The sequence below is a fragment of the Pyxicephalus adspersus genome, chromosome 12, assembly GCF_032062135.1.
Source record: "Pyxicephalus adspersus chromosome 12, UCB_Pads_2.0, whole genome shotgun sequence".
In the NCBI taxonomy this organism is placed as follows: Eukaryota; Metazoa; Chordata; class Amphibia; order Anura; family Pyxicephalidae; genus Pyxicephalus; species Pyxicephalus adspersus.
Window position 1 is genome coordinate 32,995,673 of NC_092869.1, and position 21,343 is coordinate 33,017,015.

The 21,343-nt window shown below is 38.5% G+C and overlaps 1 protein-coding gene across 3 annotated transcripts in view; it reads right to left on the bottom strand.

The window, feature by feature from the left end:
* Positions 1-1,775: 1,775 nt before the first annotated feature.
* The window catches only part of ESR2 (estrogen receptor 2), a 34,168-nt gene continuing 14,600 nt past the window's right edge, over positions 1,776-21,343 (bottom strand). For 2 of the 3 annotated variants that reach the window (XM_072428492.1, XM_072428494.1), the window contains 6 exons: positions 19,406-19,522; positions 18,660-18,962; positions 18,421-18,559; positions 9,571-9,704; positions 7,863-8,043; positions 1,776-2,458 (listed from right to left, as the gene is read on the bottom strand). In XM_072428492.1, the coding sequence (XP_072284593.1) occupies positions 2,281-2,458; positions 7,863-8,043; positions 9,571-9,704; positions 18,421-18,559; positions 18,660-18,962; positions 19,406-19,522 (1,052 nt within the window). In that variant the 3' untranslated portion in view covers positions 1,776-2,280. The remainder of the gene's footprint in view (positions 2,459-7,862; positions 8,044-9,570; positions 9,705-18,420; positions 18,560-18,659; positions 18,963-19,405; positions 19,523-21,343) is intronic. The other variant, XM_072428493.1, reaches the window with a different exon arrangement.

The window sequence follows — 21,343 nt, forward strand, 5'->3', positions numbered from 1 at the left end:
TAGCCCCAGGTAAACAGGCCAACAATGTCAATGGTTAAAAAGGTTTATATAACACTGCTAACACGTGCTTACAATCATCAGTTTTATTAATATATTTCGAACCAAAAAAAAAAAAGAAAGAGGCTGCTGCAACTGCTTAACATTAGTAAAGTTAGTTTTACTTTATCACTTACCTAAAGTTCATTTAAAACTACATGTGATTCTAAGACTGCCCTGTCCACAGAGTGACCACTGATGAACAAAGAAAGATATTAATCGGAGTGGAATCACAAAGGATCTACTAGAAGGATAAACAGATAATACAACTAAGTATATGGGGGGGACGCAGGAAAGCAAAGTACCGCGAGACAGAATGGTGACATGTTACCTATGATAAATCAGTGCCATGCTACAGGACTGATGCAGTGTCATGTAAAGTTGTTTAATGTTACTAACTTTTGGGTCTAAGGTAACAAAGATAGGGGAAGACAACATCTAGGGCCAAAGCCACATAGACAGAAAGGTTGGCAGAAAACTTTCAAGACCAAGGTATGGGGACCTAAAGTCTAGAATCCACCTACCAGGTCTCAAGTTTCAGAGACTGAAAGATAATGAGCCACCTTCCAGGTCTCGGGTTATAGAAACTGCAGGATCAAAAAATGGTTTCCAGTTTCTAGAGACAATAAGATTGGGCCTTCAGGTCCCAGTTTACAGGAATAATAAAAGCCAGGTCCTATGTTACAGTGACCAAATGATTGGGAAAACTTATAGGTCCTAAGTTGACCTTTTGATAGGGGGTGTACATGTTAAATTTTTTGACCATAAAATCTTTGTACAATAAACCTTTGATTTGCTCAAACTATGTAAAACAAAAAAAACTTACTCAGATCTATTCAGTTAATTTCGATCCAATTAGGTTGATACTTGTACTGTTGTTTGTAGACAAGGTGTTCAATCAGACTAACATGTAATGAGAATAATATGAACCCATCAAGCAGTGCAGACTATCTGTGAGTCGTAGAAAAGAAAAATGAAGGAGATATAGAACTGGAAATCTTCTATAGGGCCTCTCTAACTGGTGCTTCTCAACCAGGGTTCTGTAGAACCCTAGGATTCTTTCAGAGGTTCTTTAATCAATTCATTTGTGCACCCAAGGTCAGTTACCAATGACGGTTTTGGCCACCTATAAAAGATGACATTCTTCCCCTTGGACAACTCTCTGAGCACCACTTGTACTGTGAGATGTTAATATTAATATTATCAGGGGACATAAAAGTTATTTCAATACGTAAAAGTTATTTTAAGGTTCCCAAATTTGAAAGAGGTTGAGAAAAGCTGCTCCAACTAGTCACTTCTCACATAGCTAGGGCAAGATCTGTAAACAGACAGAACAGAATTACCACATTGCTTTACCTGGTCCGAAATTACATTGCTATTGTTTGCAATATCTCAGAAAAAAACGTGTTAGGAGACTCATTATCTCATCTCAATAGTTGATCTAGGAAACAACCCGGTCACCAAAAACAGTTTTTCCTGTAAGTGGTCACGCTTGTTTGCTGTGACCTCAGGATCCTTGAAGATGGTTTCGAAGTTGTCTGACCCATCATCTACTTTGGCAACCCAAGAAACTTACATACCAGCTATTTTAATTGTTTCAGCTCTCATACACTTAGCCGTTCCATTTAGCCCACATTCCCCAAATCATTATATTTTGTTTCTGTTGAGCAAATAGCATTAAACATCATCACTACAAAGTTTTAAGCAACTTATATTGACAATGGCCCCAAACACAGGAATATTTCCAGCATTTTGACAAATTTAATCTGTAGACAGTCTTTCAGTCATTAATTATCTTTACAGAAATAGGTACAATAAAGTTGCCACCAGCCAACTCTTACTGGCATTACGGGTAAAAAAAACAAGACTTTTTGCAGTCATTATTACCAGGACAAGTATAGTAATAAAACAAACAAAAAACACCAATGACAGTGCCCCACCCCCACAAAAAGGCAATTCCAAGTACAAGTCTGGGTTCCACCATTTTACATATGTACAAATCAAGTGCATGCACAATTGAACAAACTCACCTGAGAATCCGATATAAAATTATCTTCTCGTAGTAACTATATAAAGTACATTCTTATCTTTTTTGGAAATTTGGTAATGTTCATTTGAAATATGGAACAAAAATTGTGTTCAGCACAAAAAATGCCCAATTTTTGACTTAATCAAAGTCAAGTAAATTTTTGCAGGCTTTGTTCAGTTGTTAGTTTTCACATTAGTTACACAGGGTTTGGGCAGTCATTGAGGTGGCTGGGAGCTGGGGTCCCTACCGTCTGCTTTGGCACTGTAGCTGGCAGCTGCCATCGGTTTTCTATGGTCCCGGAGTGTGTGAGCGTTTAGCATTTCTAGCAGCAAGTCGTAGACAGGCACCACGTTCTTACACTTCATGCTGAGCAGATGCTCCATTCCTTTGTTACTAAAACCAAGAAGGGAAAAGTTATAAGTGTGTTGCATATAGAAACTTTGGAAACATAATAAAAATGTTTGTTTTTAATACATTCTTTTTTTAGTGTTGGCACATGACACAAAGCTAATCAATTGGTGGAACCTCTGTAAACCCATTCACACTTGGCATGCTACCCAATGCAATGCCAAGCAAGAACAAGACAATTTGTCTTACATGTTATGGACTGGTGTTCAATGAAGAAAGTAGTACATGCTGTATTATTGCCCAAAGTGTCCTGACATGCTATGGTGCATAGAATCAAAGTAGACCTTCCATGAAATAGGAAGTCCTCCAATTTTAGAAGGTCCACTTAGAAGGGAAAACACATTACAGAGCTTTAACTGATCCATCTAAACATTATGTGTTTAACACACTTCAACACATCCAGAGGATGAAATAATGCAACAACCCAAATCAACATCCAACTCGGAGGTAAGTATTATCAGTCTTTTTTTCTATTTTAAGAATGTAGTTCTTGAATGTCCACCTACCTATACTAATATCTGCTGCTCTCCCTGCCATTCAGTTCCTTCATCAAAGCTTAAGGTCAAATCTATGTTGGATGGTGGTAAGGCTTACACAGAATTAATGATTTCCCAGAATTACAGATTTCACCCCCCCCCCCCCCCCATTCCACTTCATGAGTCAATAGCTGGTGAATAGCCACTGAGGACCATAAAAAGGTGGCAATGGAGCAGCAGGGAAGTGCAGTGCAGGTGTGTATGGGCAGAGGTAGAGAAGTGTGCTTTCAGATACTCTGTCATTTTGCCCTCATTAGGCAAAGCAATTAGGAGTCACTTTAAGGGGAATTTACTATGCTTTACACCAGTATAGTAGGGGACTTCTTGGTTCATTTTTTTCACCTATATTGGTTCTACTGCATTTCAATCTAATATAAACACTATTTAATGAACAGAGTACTTTTGGAAAAAAATTATTTTTTTGTTACTGGGACTGACAGTTGCAATTGCAATGCCCACTAAGTATTTAAATGGACAGTTGGTGAGCATTCATCAACCATCCTTGTGACTCCTCCATATGGCCTGACACTGCATGTGACCACAGCATTTTACAGCAGCCCAGGAACAGCCATTGTGAACACATCCTAATACATGGAAAGTTTAGCTTTGATGCTTTGAAGCTGTGATGGCAGAGGCACAAGCAAGTTTCACGTTGTCAGAGTTACAGGTCATCATGAAGTTTTTGTTTCTCCAGGGAAAGTCAGCAAGGGACATTCACACTGAGATGTCACAAACACTGGGGGAGAAGTGTCCTTCCTACAGCACTGTCAAAACCTGAAAATCTTGTTTTAAGACTGGGCATTTCACCGTTGAACATGAGCCCCGCAGTGGGCACCCCCCAACCTCAACTGACCCGGCAACCAGCGATGCTGTCCATGAGCTGATTATTGAGGACCGGCGATAGCCCAAATACTTGACATCTCACGGGAGCGTGTTGGGTTTGTTATCACCACTATCCTTAGACTTGCGCAAGCTTTCAGCAAAGTGGGTGCCGAAATGTTTGAAGTGATCAGAAGAAGGAACGAGTTGAAGCATCCAAAGCCGTTTTGGCCCATTTTGTAGCTGCACAGGACTTTTTGGCTAGGTTAGTGACTGAGGATGAAACATAGCTCCACATCTATGATCCTGAAACCAAGGAACAATCAAAGGAATGGTACCACACTGGATCCCCGCGGCCGAAGAAGTTCCAAACCCAGAAATCGTCCAAAAGACATGGCGTCTGTTTTCCGGAACAAAGACGAATTCTGTTGGTGGACTACCTACCTCAGGGCTCTAGTATCATAGGACAGTATTATGCTAACCTCTTGGCCCAGCTGAAGGAGGCAATTAAGACAAAATGCCGTGGAAAGTTGACCAAAGGGATCCTTTTTTTGCAGGACAGCCCCAACGTCCAAATTGAACACCCTGGGTTTCCAATTGGTCCACCATCCCCCCTATTCACCTGACCTGGCCCTTTCGGACTATTATCTGTTCCCGAATTTAAAGAAACACCTGAAGGGGCAATGGTTTGAGGACATTTCTGACTCCAAAGATGTAGCCGAGAGCTGGTTTGCGACCCAACTAAAGGACTTTTATTTGAGCGGTCTAGAAAAGCGGCAACTACGCTATACCAAGTGCATCGGTCTCAGGGGGGAATATGTTGAATAAATGTGTTATTTCTTAACTCTGGCTCTCTTCTTTCTGGGCAAAGCCAGGAACTTCTCAGCACCCTCACGTAAATCCATATATGCAGGTTTCCTCCTTATAAAGTTTATTTATTGATGATTTGCAAACTGCCCTGTCACACAGCAGCTATATATGTGTATATAAAAAACAGATTTGTGAAGTTACAATACCTTACACATTATATGTGCACCCTTACTGAATAAATGCATCAGACTGCAAAATAACTAACAATGAACAAAATCAGTTTGTATTGTACCATTTACGTCTTTATATTTATTGTAGAATTTATATTCACTGCTGATTGACCTTAAAATATAAAAATATGTTTTTAAAAAATTCCTTTGAATATTTTTAGTGGCATTGATTTTAAATGGCACCACAAAGCACTATGGCATAGAAGCTTCAATACAAATGTCCAGTTTTACTTCTGTACCTGTGTATTGGCAGCACATTCAAACTAAATGTTGATGCATGCATGATCACAATGCACAAAATTGCAAATTGTGAATGGGCCCTTGCTTACAGAGAAAGGGGCCATGAAACATTAACTAAAGTATGTGGCTGCAGGATTATATAAAGTCCCAAAACTGTAGAACATCTAGGACACATATGTTCTTTTAATGTTTATTTTTTCATGTCTAAACCACTAAGGGCCACATAGGAGTCAGAGGGCAGCATGCAGACAATAAATGCCAGGTCTACCTTTGATACACAACATTTATGTCAAATTTGCTACCCATGACATTTAAACATCATCTTTTAAGTCAGTATTCTCATTTTGGATAAAATGAGGCAGATGCGAACCTCTGTCTATCAAGGATCCATGTACTCCAAATTTCTTGTGTCACAGGTATAACAAACTATGAGAGCATTGAGCATGAGCATTGTTTGTACAGTTATAGGTTAGGATTCTCTCATATTTATTTATCATTTCCACCTGTCTATAAAACAATTCTTTTCATTCTTGTCCTATCACTTCTTACCCAGGTGCCACCCATAAATCTTTTTAGTGGAACCACAGACAGCAATAACTTTAAGTTTTATCCCTATCCCAAAATAAGAGCTGGAGCTCAGCAGAGGGAACACTGCATGCAAAGACCCAAACTTTTATTGTGTTTTTAGAATTTGAATTGCCCTTGTCAAGCAAGAATAAACCTTTTATTACAGACTTTAGTATGTGACAAAAGGTGATGACTAAACTATACACAGGCAATAATGGAAAGGTAGAGAAGTCATGTAGGTGTATTTCTTACCTTTGTGTTGGTGTTTTGCTGTTAGTCTGGCACTGACACAGGTGAGTGTGATGAGAAGCTCAGATATAATCAGGTGTTTTATTCTGTGTGTCCACCTCTGAATCAGTAACCCCTTCCTGACAGCCATAGGAGTATTGTATATGATGTATTCCTGGCATGCAGAGCAATGTAAGCCATGCAGATTTCATGTGCAGCAATAGAGGTGACAGCATGTAATGATTTATTAAGGTTTATTCATCCGTCTATGCTGGCCATATGCATAGGACAATTTGTCATTTCAATCTTATCTCAAATGCAAATCTGTTTGTATCTGTTCACATTCTTTGAAAAACTAGAATTAAGCAATATCAGGAGCTGGCATAATATACGGGTTCTCAATGATAATTGGCAGGGTTGCTTTTCTCACCGGGTCAGATCAAGGAATTTACCAATCTTAACACGTGTATTAGTGTTTGGTATTGGCATTGGTCCCATTTTCTGTTTTAAATAATCATCTTTTTTTGAGGACAAAAATGACAATTTTTATCACTAGCAGATCTGTTTATGGAGCAGTGAATCTAAAATAAATTAAAACATTCACTGGTACAGAATCTTTAATGCCTATGTGTTTTTACTGGGAGCAATGAATAAGGGAATGCAGGGTGAATGTCAGATTCACTGATTTATAAATAGTCCCCTAGGAATGAAAAGTGTTTGGACACAGAAGAAAATATTGCATAATGTCCTGCACGGTTGATGATAGCTTGATCAGTCATAAATATAACATGTATATCATTGTATAACTCAGTGTTTTTCAACCTATTTTGAGGTTTTTTACATTGAAAAAATCCTGCAGCACACCACAAATCAAAAATGTTATAAAGTGACACTCTGTAGCTAATTCTCCTATCTCTAAGAATAAACAAGACATAAAAGCTACCTACTGCCACCCACTGACATGGAGGAGTATTACATTACTCTGCCAGTCACTACAGCACAGACACTGGACAATGGTAATTGGATAATTTCCCACGGTACACCTGAAGATCTCTCACAGCAGACACTGGTATAACTAATGTAGATCTAAACACACTAAAATATCATTTACACATGTTCATGTAATTTCATTATGTAATAAGTGATCAGAAGGCCTGCAAAGTAACAAATATGCTTAACAGACCACCTTCTGCTGCTTATACTGACTTTCTATTTGCTCCCATACCAGGGCCAAGTTATTTTATATGGTCACAGAACAAATGACCTTAGCTTTGTCTAAGCTTCAATCAGACTGAATACATTGACTCCCTCTTTTTACAGGGTAAAGTATTTTTTGGTTATGCTCACTTCCAAAAGTGATCTTTTGTGAATTATTTTTGGTCACCAGTAGATGGCACTGTGTCTTCATGTAAAGTGCTACAGTCTAAGACAGCAAGAGTTTGTTATATACTTTACATGAGGACACAGCACCATCTAGTGGCTTAAATATAGAACATAATTTTCTAATGGAATTTTAGGGGAAAAAAATATTGGTTTATACTCAAGTACATACAGTATTTTACAGCTATTTTTGTCACTTTACTTTTACCATCACAGACATTTTTCTCTTTCACAAATTGACAACTCCATGTATGAATAAAATTTTACCATTTCCGGGCCTATTGTACCGGACTGTATTGCTAAGTAATACCATGATATCAACCAAAGTCATCTGGTTAATGTATCAGGAATCATTGCTGCAAACAGCAAATATTAATGAAATGTATGAGGCTTCCCAGGGCTTTCAGGACATAGCTCTGGCAGGCAATTTTACAAAAGGAGAGTATAAACAGCAAGCAACCCCTTTTTTTTTGCTTTTAATTGGCGATATACACATTCACTTTAAAGAATTAATTCCTAATCTCCCCTCCCAAAGTATTAAAAAAAAGGTAAAAGTTTGTATGAACTGTGTAAATGTACCTGGCATGTCTCACATGAGAAAGCAGCATCAGTAGGTTGGCCAAGCGGGTGGACTGTTGCCGGAAGGGAATTCCACTCTTGGCGATGACCCAGACCAGTCCATCGGTGACCGTGTTTAAGAGGTGGTGAAGCTTCCTGCTGCTGTCCGATTCCTCCTCAGAACTTGATAGTGGGAACATGTCTTTGGGCGATAGAAAGAAAGCAAATGCTTAAAGTATTATGTTGCAATGTAACATTTCTGACTTTGGCTATATAGACATAGGACACTAGGCATCATGATGGAATGTAATCCCTATACTAATTTACAGTTAGGTCCATAAATATTTGGACATAGACAACTTTTTTCTAACGTTGGTTCTGTACATTACCACAATAAATTTTAAATGAAACAACTCAGATGCATTTGAACCGCAGACTTTCAGCTCTATTTCAGTGGGTTGAACAAAAATATTGCATAAAAAGTTGAGGAACTAAAGCCTTTTTGTAACACAGACTTTTTTTTCTTTAGGGTAATTATAGACCACAGTGCTCTACTACAGCATTTTGCCGCAGGCTTAGCTAAGCTCCTAACTGCTCCTATTCAAATGAACAGGAGCTGTTAGAAAACATTTTGCGCATGCAGCTGCGGCTGCAGTTACAGCAGAGCAGTTCTTGAAAGCAACGTTGCTTGTGGCCATGTGGTTGCTTTTCCACCTCTGCAGGAACCATATGACAAAGCGGTTGTTAAACTCTGCGGTTGACAGCACAGTAGTTGAATAAGTTAACAGCTGTACTTTTCATCCGCTAGTCTGAAAAGGGACTAAATCTATTTTTCAACATGTTTGGCATCATGCCTTACCGTAATCAGTTTTCCTAAACAAATACTTTGTATCTGTTCCAAAGTTTCTTACCCAGAAATCCTGGCTTTAAGACAGTTTTCCAGGCAAACAACACTAAGTCAATAACTTGCAAACCGAAGCATTGTTGTCAGTCTTCTGTTATTGAGAGGTAAAGGAATTGCAACAGATTCATAAAAAAGGACATCGTATACAATGAAGCTTGATGCCAAACACGGAATAAAATAAATATAGGGATTACATGTGTTTTAATAAGCAGTAGGGATGGGCAAAGTGCGTACCGTAACATCCAATCAGACACCAGTCAGTCATGACATGTTATACAAATTGAGTTGTGTCAGAGAGAGTATATTGGTTCTAGTAAAATCTAGTATACAGAAATATGCAGTACTAGAACTATCTGTACACATGCCAAGGGGATAACATACATTAGGGTAGTGTTTATCAACCAGGGTTTTATGGAACCTTGCGGGAGTCTAAAATGGTTTTAATGACTAAGTTCTGTTTTTTAGCTTCTATTCAGCAGTCAAATGCCAAAACCTTCATTAATATTACCCAGTATTTATATAGCACCAACATATAAGGCAACGATGTATGAAGTCCATAGTCATGTCACTAGCTGTCCCTTGAGGGACAAGTTGTTGCCCCAACTTTACTAGAACTTGAAGTTTAAAAAGAAGACTGGTGGGGCTTAATCCCAATTTGAGATGACACCTTGGCCCCATATACAGCCTGGGCTTAGAAACTATGGGGCCTTCAGACATCAGAACATGTCATCAATGGATTGTTGTTGTTTTCAAATACTTTAGGCCAGGTCATTGACACTTTTTTATTGAAGTAAAGGAACACAGTGTACATTATATTGCACTCACTGGAATTCAGTAGGATCATGACTTTCAGGCACAGGTACTCTCGGTGTTGCAGTTTCAGCTCTCTGAATCTTGAAGTTGTAGCTAGCAGCATGTCAAAGATTTCCACAATTCCCTCTACGCATTTTCCTTCATCCCTGCAAATACACAGATCAGTCATCACCCACCATTTTCACACTGTGCCATGAGTAATTCCTATTGATCTGCTGGTAAAGAACACCTGTCATGGAAGTAATACCGGTATGTGGGCTATCTGACTTCTCCTCATTATGGCCATGTAATTTGGCTTCAATATTCTTTAAATCACTGAACTAAATCTGTCTGACTTCATCATCTGCAGGTTTGATATAAGTCAGCATATCCACTCAAATAGTTTGAAAATTGTTGTTGACCCCTTCTTAAAATACTAGTTGTGGTAGTAGTTGTGTGTCTTTCAGATAAAATGGATGGAGGTGTCCTTGGATAAAGAAACTTGTGTCACTAAATTTTTCAGGTATAAGAATCTTAAATTGCCACTCTGCCAAATATTTAACAAAAAATTATCTCCACCTTCGAACATACTAAATGGTATGCATATCGCCTGCTAGATAATGATCCCACAGTACTATGTTAAACAAGACTTTGTAATTTGTAACATTGTATGAGAAATATTATTCTTCCTCTCATAAAATGTGACAATATCATAAAGTCGACTCCACCTCTAAATAATTTTCTTTTTTTTCTTCTTGTATTGTAATTTTGTAATTATTTTCTTCTTGTTTTGTAATTTGTTTACCCCAACACCTATGTTATAATAATTGATGTACATGCAATAATATTCTGTATGTTGTATATTTCTCCTCGGAATATATGAACAAAATTGTAGTTGTATGGCTTTGATAGTGGTTGACCAGGAACAAGCATGTATTATTATTAATATTATTATTATTATTATTATTAATATTAATATTAAACAGGATTTATATAGCGCCAACATATTACGCAGCGCTGTACATTAAATAGAGGTTGCAAATGACAGACAACTACAGACAGTGACACAGCAGGAGGAGAAGACCCTGCCCCGAAGAGTTTACAATCTAGGATTGTAAGTTTACATTAGATTACATAGATTACATAGATTAGAAAGTTAGAAAGTTAGAGCTCCTGCTCTTTACACTTGTTTCGGGCCACTGCAATAAAGCCACTGGTTCTGTATGATAGTCAATTAGAATTGGGGAAATTGGAAGTAGCACACTTCAAAATGTTCACAGTACAGGTTATATAAACACACTTCAGGTGGGGAACCAAAAAACATCCGCATATTTGGCCATGGAAATCAGGAACCTCTAATTCCCTGCAGAATATACACACAACGTCCCAAAATGGGTCACTAGGTGGGTACAAATAATGGAATTCCATGTGATCTATGAACATTCTTCTCATTCTGCTACCTTCACCTCCACTCACACTGAAACTTACAAGGAAGGTAAGGAAGCAAGGACGGTATTTCAGGTATTTCAGGATCACCAGAGATATTTTCGAGGAGCAACAGGTTATCTAAACAAAAATGAGCAACGTAGACCGGTGCATAAAGAACGGAACCACGCATCAAGCAATGTTACTTATTTACTTCTCAAGATTGTTCAAAATTGAATTTGTGTACTTTTAACATTGGACTATGTCTACTCATACAAGTAACCACGAATAAATTATTTTAGAAGCTAGTTTTAATCACAAAACACCATTTCCCCAATGTTCCCTCCTAAAGAGATGCCTTAATAAATATTTACTAAACAACAGCTGCCAAATCTGTTTTGACCTGCTTGTTAACTCCGCCGCGAGCAGGAAGAATATTTTACATAATTCTTATTCACAGGAGAGTTCATTTACAAACAATGACAAAAATGCAAAAAAAAATATAATTTGCAAGTCATTCCAAGGAAATTGAAAGATATTGTGAAGAGCAGGAAGATACATGACACATCTAGGAGCAAATTAAAAAATAATGAGTCAACTTGTACAGACTCTCACTGTTGTTTAAAAGTGTTTGAAGATTGGCTGTCCTGACACGGAGCCCCGGGTATCAGGCACAAAATGTATGTTTAAAGAGAATATGATTTTAGCTACAGGGTGATCGGGAATAAAAACACCAGCATAGAAACAAATGTCTGTTAAAATGAAGAAAAAACAGCAGAATAGAAATTCCAGAAATCTTAAAGGATGACAATTCTGGTACACAATTCTTAAAGCTGTCCTCAGACTTTAAGAACAGTTCCTGCTTTGTGTGTCCAAGTGGTTTACCTGTGTTGACATAATTATGGGAGATGTCATTGCCAACTTTGGTGCCAACAGGTGCCAGTTGTAGGTCAGTCATACTATTCTGATCCTGGCATGCGGGCATAGTGAATCACTGACCCAGGGAAAAGATGTAAACAGCATAGACTAAAAAGTATGAACTCATATCCTTCATACTTGTTACAGGTTGCTAACTCTTTAGACAAAGAACACAGCCCAAAGAATCTAAATGCCTTTAAAAATGCCCACTTGTCTTTAAATCAGGTTTGTAGGTAGACATGGGCAACTGGGCACATGCCCTTGGTCCTTTGCCCTGCTGGCTGGTTGATCCCTACTTTACAGTGCCATCACTTGGCAAAGTCAGTGGTGTGGGGGCATGAAGTACCGTATTTTTTGCCGTATAAGACGCACTTTTTCTTCCCCAAAACTGGGGGGGAAAAGTTGGTGCGTCTTATACGACAAATGTGTTATAAAATAATTAAAATAATATACTCACCCGATACCCGATCCTGCATGTGTCTCCTGTCCTCTCTGGCTGCAGCGTGTGTCTCCTCCTGGCTGCAGTGCAGAGCGAAAGAAGCCGGCACAGCGCCCCCTGCTGATCCCTGCCCTAACTGCCGTACAGTGGAAAAAAAGGTAAGAATGGCACAGAGTGATCAGAAGGGGAATTTGAATGACAGAGTGATCAGAAGGGGAATTTGAATGACAGAGTGATCAGAAGGGGAATTTGAATGGCACAGAGTGATCAGAAAGGGAATTTGAATGGCACATGAGTGATCAGAAGGGGAATAATCTTTCAGATCTTTTTTTTCTGGATTTTCCTCCTTTAAAATTGGGTGCGTCGTATATTCCAGAGCGTCTTATACGGCAAAAAATACGGTACATTGTCCCATTTCTCAGATGAGTAAATACTGATGTATTGCCTCCCAGCAACTAATATAAAGGGGTGATCTTCTTCTCCAAGACTACTATTACTATGTAAGAGCCAGTATTCCTTTTACTGACACCAATGTAGAGGACAACTTTCCAATAATCAGTGTAAGGGTGCATATTCTTATTACTGACAGTCCTACTGTCCCACTGATGACCAATATAGGGAACAGTCTTACTCTTACTGATCACCAATAGACATGGGCAGGTTTATTCCCATGCTGGGTATAACTATCAATATATGGGGCAGTTAATGTAAAAGGCAACTTTTCTATCACTGGCCAACAATGTAAGGGTATGTGTTCTTACTAATGACAGTCTTCCTCCCACTAACTACCAATATTAGAGACAGCTTTCCGCCCGCTAATCTTCAATATAAGGGACAGTTTTACTCCAACTACGTACCAAGAAAAGGGGTAGGATAGTCTTGCTAGGAATAACTACCAATATAAGGGACAGTCTTACCCACGCTGATCACCAATATAAAAGACAATCTTACTTCTATAGACGGAGGCAGTTTTACTCCCATTACCTACCAAGAAAAATGCAGTCTTCCTAGGAATAACTATCAATATAGGGACAGTCTTATTCCCACTAACCATCATTGTAAGGGAAATTACTATTCCCACTAACCACTAATGTGTAGGATGTTGTTACTTCCACTGACCACCAATAAGTCTGTCCCTATAAGTTCTTTCTTAACCTATCAACATAAAGAGCAGTATATCTCACACTGCTGCAGTCTGTACAATGTGCTGGAGATTACTCTTTCTTTACCACTACACTATACACACTGTGCTGTCCATTGCACACTTCTAATCAAAGTTTAAACAAATTTGAGAAAGAGAAGAGAAACAGGGGCATTATTACCACAAAAAATGTTTGTATTGTTATTTTTCATAAATACAGTTAGGTACACACTTAGTCCGAGACCCAAAAAAGGAGTCTTGTCATGTAGACCTCCAAACTAGACAGTAACTTTCTATAATGATATATAAACATAGCTAATCAAGTCTTGAATATGGACACGTTTTACCCTTTTTGCTTGATCAGGGGTAAATAAAAGACATAGTAACACTAAAAAATACTTTTTTTACATATTTTTATATACCCCTGACCAAGCCAAGTGGTGAAACGCGTCAGGGTTCAAGACGTCTTTTACTATGCATATTATACAACATATTACACAAGTTATTGTCTTTGTATTTGTATTTGAAGGTCCATATCCAATAAAGCATTAAATGGGACTCCGACCAAGCCTGTACCTAACTGTATTTATAACCTATACCAATACAAATAGTTACTTTCCAAAAAGGCTGTTTCTCATCTCTTTCTCATATTTGTTTTATGCTTCAATATATAGGGGTTGGTAACCCCCTTATATTTGAATGAAAACCAAAGTTTTCATTGATCAAGGGAAATTTTAATTAGTTTTTATGTATATACCGATCAAAGTATTCCAAGGTTGCTTTTTGCTTAGAAATTCCCCCATAAATTCTTCTTCAAGGTAGGCCATTCATTTGAAATGGAAACTCAACGCTCCAATTCATTGGACTCTCAAAATATCAACAAAGCTAAGCATTCTTGTGCACTGTGTTGGAAAAATGGGACATATCTGATTTTCCATGTGTTGTGGTGCATTGGTTGCCCAAAATCTGAAGAGGATTGTATTGCAAGTGATGACTGAGGAAAACCTGCAACTGGCAAAGGAATAAAAAAGTAATAAAGCTGCAATTTTTGCTGCTGGTTAAAGTAGGTCTTATAACTCAGCCCATGTTAACGTGAGGGATAAAGCAAGTTATCTTACTGGGTCGTTCAAGTATGAGGTTACTTGCTGTTTTATGAGCGGCTACTACAAAATTATTATCAATTTACATGTCAATTGTGCATCAAATATACATGTGATAAAACAATACTTTTTGTAATACATTTATTATGGTCTTATGTAATGAGAAGCAAATGGATTGTTAGTGCCAAGATGTTCTTTGTATCCTGTGTAAGAAACAAAGTACTTGTGAAAGCTCCTTAAAAACATTAGGGCCTATTACTTTGGAAACTTTCAATATTATAAGGTTCTTAAAAACTGACAAAGCTTCACACCTTCTCCTATTGTATTATGAACTAAGAACTGACTCACTGCAGTGAAAATGGACCAGGTCTAAAAAAAGGGGAGGATTGAAAAATTTCATGTTTTTCTCATTTATCCTAATTAAAAGTAACAATGCCCTGTTCTTTTTTTTTAAATACAGTGCTCAGAAAATAAGGGGAACACTCAACCAACAATAACACCAAATAATTAATATTTCCAAGATATCAATCTGTCCTGTTGGGAAATGTAAGTGATAAAATTAATTTGGTGCAAATGAAAGCACTAACAAGTGGACAGGAGGGGCAACAGCAAACCAACCCCCGAAGAAGGAATGGTTTTGCCACATACTATTTCTCTTTTCTGGTTCTAACACTGCTGGTACTGTACGGTAGCATGAAACCATACCTATGGCGCAGCCAGGTTACATGGTCCAGATCTTCCTGGATGTCACATCCATATGTTTCATCACAAGAAGGTTTGTATGTCCCAGCTTGTGCCTGATTTATTACACCTCTCCAAGACTGGAGAGAGAATACACTTTAATTGGTGAAGCTGGATGATCCAGCAATCAGAAATGGATTTTCCTTATCAGCTATTTGTTAGCAAATGTTTTCAATCCTGGACCAGATCTGCTTTCACCCAGGTTCACTGATGAAAGTGTATTCTCTCCAGTCTTGGAGAGGTGTAATAAATCAGGCACAATGCTTATAAGATGTAATAAACTGGCCTCCAACCTTGGAGAGCTTTATTAAATCAGGCCCATTGTCTCAAGGGCATAGAGAAGATACCAGGAGAAGGGCTTTTACCTTAGTAGAGCTGGACAAGGCTGTAAAAGAGCATCAACCCAACAGCAGGACTGGTATATGGGTCTTTGTTCGAGGAGGAACAGTAAGAACTCTGCCAAAGACCCACAAGATGACTTCAAGTGGGCTACAAGTGAGCATGTTTCTGACCAAACTGTCAGGAACACATACAGGAGTGCTATGTGAGTCTTGTGACCAGTGCCCAGCGTTTTGCAGCTTGAATGCCATTTGCAACAGAACACTGAAATTGGCAGGTTTGTCATTGGTGTCCCATTCTCTTTACAGATAAAAGTAGGTTCACCCTAAGCACATGGCGGTGAACATTATGGTGCTGCAACATGATCCAGAAATGGGTCAGTAATGGTCCAGGGGTCATATCCTTGGAAGGTTGCACTGATCTCCATGTGCTAGCTAATGGTACTCTGATAGGTACTGGGATGAAATCTTCAGACTTATTGTCAGACGTATTGCCGGTGCAGTGGGTCTGTGTTTCTGCTTGTGCAAGACAATACCCAGCCAGAATGTAAAAGCAGTTCCTGGATCACAAAGCATTGATGCCATTGGTCTGTGTTCCCCACACCTAAATGCAATAGAGACCCTCTGGGACATTATATATCTGTGCATCCAATTCCAACAAATGACTGTCCATGAGCTAACTGATGCCCTGATCCAGGTCTTGGAGGAGTTCCACCAGGACAACATCCACCATGTCGTTATAAGTATGTCCAGACATTGTCAGGGAGTGCTTATTGGCACTTGAGAGTTGTGCACATTACTACTTTAGTAGTGTTAAGTTTAATCATTCTGTGGTTTCACTTTTTTACATGTTAGGGTGATTTAGAATCTATGCTCACTCGGTTAATGATTTTGGCAGTTCCTATGTCATTTATTTAAATGAATTACACACTGCATATCAATATAGATTTTAAACTTGGATATTTCAGTAATCAAGACCTGATATATGATTTCAGTGTTCCCCTAAAGTTTTTAAGCAGCGTATACATAAATGTGAAAACATAACAGTGCGGTGAAGTGCCAATCACTTAAGATTTATTGCATTGCAACACATAAATGTGAACCACCTGTGTATTGTGCTACGCTGCAGTGTAAAAAATTGCTTCTTGTGCATTAAAATATGCATGGAGGTACACTGGCAACAAATAAAACAGAATAGAATAACCTATCCTACTGCTAGGAATGCTAGCTCGAAATATTGCATGTTAACAGACATAGGGCCATGTATTGTAATGTATGGGAACAGTCTGAATGGGCTATAAAAGTCTTACACATCCTACCTGTTCATTTTAAATACAAATTTAATACTCATTTTCTATTTCAATACAGAAATAGGACACAGGGCACCTAGATGATGCACAATATAATACATTTGCTAAATCTGAATAATGTTCCCTTTGTCAGGTCCTATCCGGTATGAAGCATGAATGGTTAAACATATTGGGCCTGATTTATCAAAGCTCTTCAAGAGTGGAGAAGATAGACTATCATGAGAGAACCGGGGTAATCTTAGAGAACTTTAATAATCAGGCCCATTGTATCAAACTTACAGGATATGTAATCTTCTCCATCATTGGAGTGTCCTTTCTGTTCTTTGGTTATATTATTATCTTAGCATTAGTACCCAATATTGGGTCATGCTATGGTAACTTGTTAAAGAATTTGTCATTTCATAGCAATGACTTCTTGATTTCAACTGCATGCCTGTCCCAATGTTCTAAATCCTTCATGTACAATCGAGAGAGTTTTGAAAGAGTAAATTGTGCTCTGTCTTTGCATCAAATTGCTGCAGCACTGGCAGCAGCTCAGAGGACGGCGCACATCTAATGTCTTATCACCAAAGTAATCTTACAATTCTACCCATTTCTTCAAGGTAAATCTATAGCTGTTCTGAGCTGAAAAACACTTTCAAGCATATTGGTACAAAGTTCAATGATGATACGAAAAGTGTGTAGCAACCAACCAGTTTTCATTTGTTAAAAGTCAGATAGTTGCTGTTGGTTAGAACTTATCACATTTAATTGTGCTTTAGTTCCCAGACAGAAAAGAACTGTACAGTACCAAGAAAGCAAATAAAAATTGCACCTTGCTAATCAATAACATCATAAAACTTTACTAGGCTTAAAAACCATACACAACCCAAATGGGCTTCTTCTGCTGATGCGTTTTGCATTAATAAAATATTCAAAATACATCTACAGCACACACAGGAAAACCATGAAAATACATTAAAGCCTACCCATCAACCTAGTACCTACCCTGTACTAGAGAGGCAACATTCCTTGCATCAATATAGGAACAGCATGGTCAACAGTCACCAACCAGTGGTCCACAGACCACAGGTGGTCCGGGAGATCATTTTGATGTTCCACAGTGCACCCCCCCGTGGAGTCAAGAGAAGGACCCCACTGGGAGGGCGCAACGACCAGAGCCGCAGACCATGTCCCCTGTACCGGTCACGGATCTGAGCCTGCGATGGGAGAGTGGGTGGGTTCTGGCATCATGAGGTCACTATAGGGGGAGTTTCTTGGTTCCCCGCGCAGACGTGGTCCTGAGCCGGTAAATTTAGTGGTCCATGGCTCTGGAAAAAATGTGGGCCACTGCTTTAAACAAATAAACTATTTGCATTCCTATATTGTGATTATTTTACAAAATATTTATTGTTTATTCAATGCATTAGAAAAAAGTAAAACATATGTTTTACAGTTCCTTTTAATATTTTTGCCCCATTTTTTAACTCACCGGTCGAGAGTGAGATCAGGAGCAAAGATAAGCTTTCCAGGTTGATCGATTGACCTCCACATGAGTCCCATCATTAGAACCTCCAACCAGCAGCTCTCCAACAAGCGAACTTGATCATATAGACTCAATTCCACAAAGCCTAAAAACAATATATTATTTTTATAACTGTAACTGAGAAATTGCAAGCATTGTTAAAATTGTGCATGCACAGAGAACACAACTTCTCCTCTATGACATACCTGGAATTTTCTTTGCCCAAGCTATCATGTGTACTAGTTCCTTGTCGGCGAGCTTAGTCAACGACATCATCATGGATGCTTCTGTGAAGGGTTTGCAGGGGCGATTCATTAACAGAACATTAGGGGGTTCAGCTTCAATTAACGATAACACAAACTGCTCTGGGCCCATGGCACAAGGAAGAACTTCTTTCACTCGGCCTATATTTTCAATAATTTTCTTGCTTTTCCCAAGACAATGCATCTGGTCCTCCGAGTGTCGACGATGGCGTATAATGCGGTACCCACAGCGTTCACGCCTGGTTCCTTAAATTAACAAATGCTGTTATTAATTAATATTGATAAATCAAATCGCCTTGGTGAAGAACACTTTAAAGGCCATGCCAGGTAAAATAAAATATTTTAACCTAATTTTTTTAACTTTTTTTTACTCACCTTAATAAACTCACCAGGGATATTACTGAATGCGAAAAAAATAGAATGATCTCTTTTGTCTTTTTGGAGCAAGAATATACTGAGCTTTATCAGAGAAAACATTTACACATCCAATTGAACTGGTTTATAAAAAAATGAACAAATATATGCAAAAATTAATGATCAAATAGAGACAATCAGAGATGTCTAGGACTGATTTATTAACATTTTCTAAACTCGAGAAGAAAGAAAAAAAGTATTGTGATATATGTTGGCTGCCATTTGAATAACAAAAAAAGAAATAGACTTTCGAACATGAATGAAAGCCATCTCACCACATTTCATCATCCCCACTTCAAAGCATTTGCGCAGTCGGCATGCTTGACAACTTTTTCGCCTGTTTTTGTCAATGGTGCATTGGTTTGTAGCAGGGCAGATATAATCATTGTGTCCTTCAATATAATAAAATAAAAATAAGCATTATACACCAGGAAGGGATAAAAATAATATGCAACATACTCCATTGTAATGTCAATAAAAGCTTTCACCCTATCCTTAAAAATAATGTCTTTATGGTGGCCAATTGCTTTGTTACAAAAGAAAGGGACAGTTCACTAACACCGCAGTTTTTTTCAGTACAGTGCTCATTTTTTTTTACTGCAAAATTGAGGTTTCATTTGCTTTCTGTACTGTATAGGGTAGAATTTTATTCCCAATAATTCCTGTTCCAATGACACAACTGAAAGAAAGAACAAAAAAACTCCAAAAATGCTGGAAAATCCAATTCTTCAATGCCTATAGCAGGACCATTGTCCCTTAACCAGAAGCTATCCAGAAAAAAATCCCTTGGTGGTTATTCTGGGAATGGGCATAATATTTCATTCATGAATGCTACTCCAGTGTTGCAATATGCTTTTGTGTCAACCAGTCCTCTCGTTGCAACTTCATCACACCCTTCTACTGGACAGCCAATAGACCCAAGTAGTGATCCTTCAACGTTAGAATGAGAAAAATAAATGACACAGGACCCATTTAGGTATGTAAAATAATTTGGAGAGGATTTCTTTAGCCCAGGATTTTGTTAAAGTGGGGTCTAAGGGTAGCTGCTTTAAAATACCAATAACTCCAGAATACAAGGCTGTATCAATAATAAGACAAAAGGGGCAATTTCCTTGGATGAGCAACAGGTGGCAATTGAAGCACTGACAGCTTAGCCAAATCTGGTGTAAACAAACCATCAACAGAGGAATTTTTCTACTACTCGCTTTCTATTGATGAGATCATGTGATGCAGAACACAATTATTCTATAAAATCCATACTTGCCATTACCCTCTATGTGTATTGTGACAGCCCTCCTGGGAATAAACTAACAAAGTTATTTTTGATGCTTTATAGATAGCAGGTAAGAAAGTTATTTAAGATGCTGATAAAACAATACGCACATTTGCACAGCAAATGTGAAAGTTCTGTTTAACAAATATTAGAACAAAGGGCCTACTAAAGTGACCTTTTTCCCAGGGTAAGGAGAGACGGGTGGCATGGTGGCTCAGAGGTTAGCACTCTAAGGTTAGGACACTATCTGCATGGAGTTTGCAGGTTCTCCCTGGGTTTCCCCTGGGTTCCTTGGTGTCCTCCTACATTCCAAAAACATGCAGTTAGTTTAATTGGCTTCCCCCAAAAAACGGACCTTAAAATGTGGTAATCACATATGACTATGATAGAGACATTGGGTTGTGAGCCCCTTTGAGGGACAGCTAGTGACATGTCTTTGGACTTTGTAAAGCGCTGCGCAATATGTTGGAGCTACAAAAATACTTGTTAATAATACCAAGCCCCTCAGTTGGAGTGTTTATTAGCTAGATAATAAACGCACAGTCAGCTGATATCTTCTGTCTTTAAGTATCTTACAATTATTAAATAAACCACTAAGGCTAGGTTCACACCTGCAATTGTTCTCGTCTGATAATCAGCTCAGGGCCGATATTGGATGAGAATCTGGCGTGTGTACAGCACTCGTCATCCATCGTCCGAACGACCGTCCTGGCGGATCCACGGACGATAGACGAAGAGAGCACAGCAGGGTGCCGCTCCATTTTTCTCCCCTCCTCTCTCCATAGAGCAGAACAGTGCTGTATGTACATGCATCGTGCAGTTGTTAGTCGTTGGAAAGGATCCATAAAGATCCTTTCCAACAACAATTATTGCACGTGTGTACATAACTTTAGTCTAATAAGCAAACTGTGCAACTATACCAAAGTCAGATGCAAGTCAA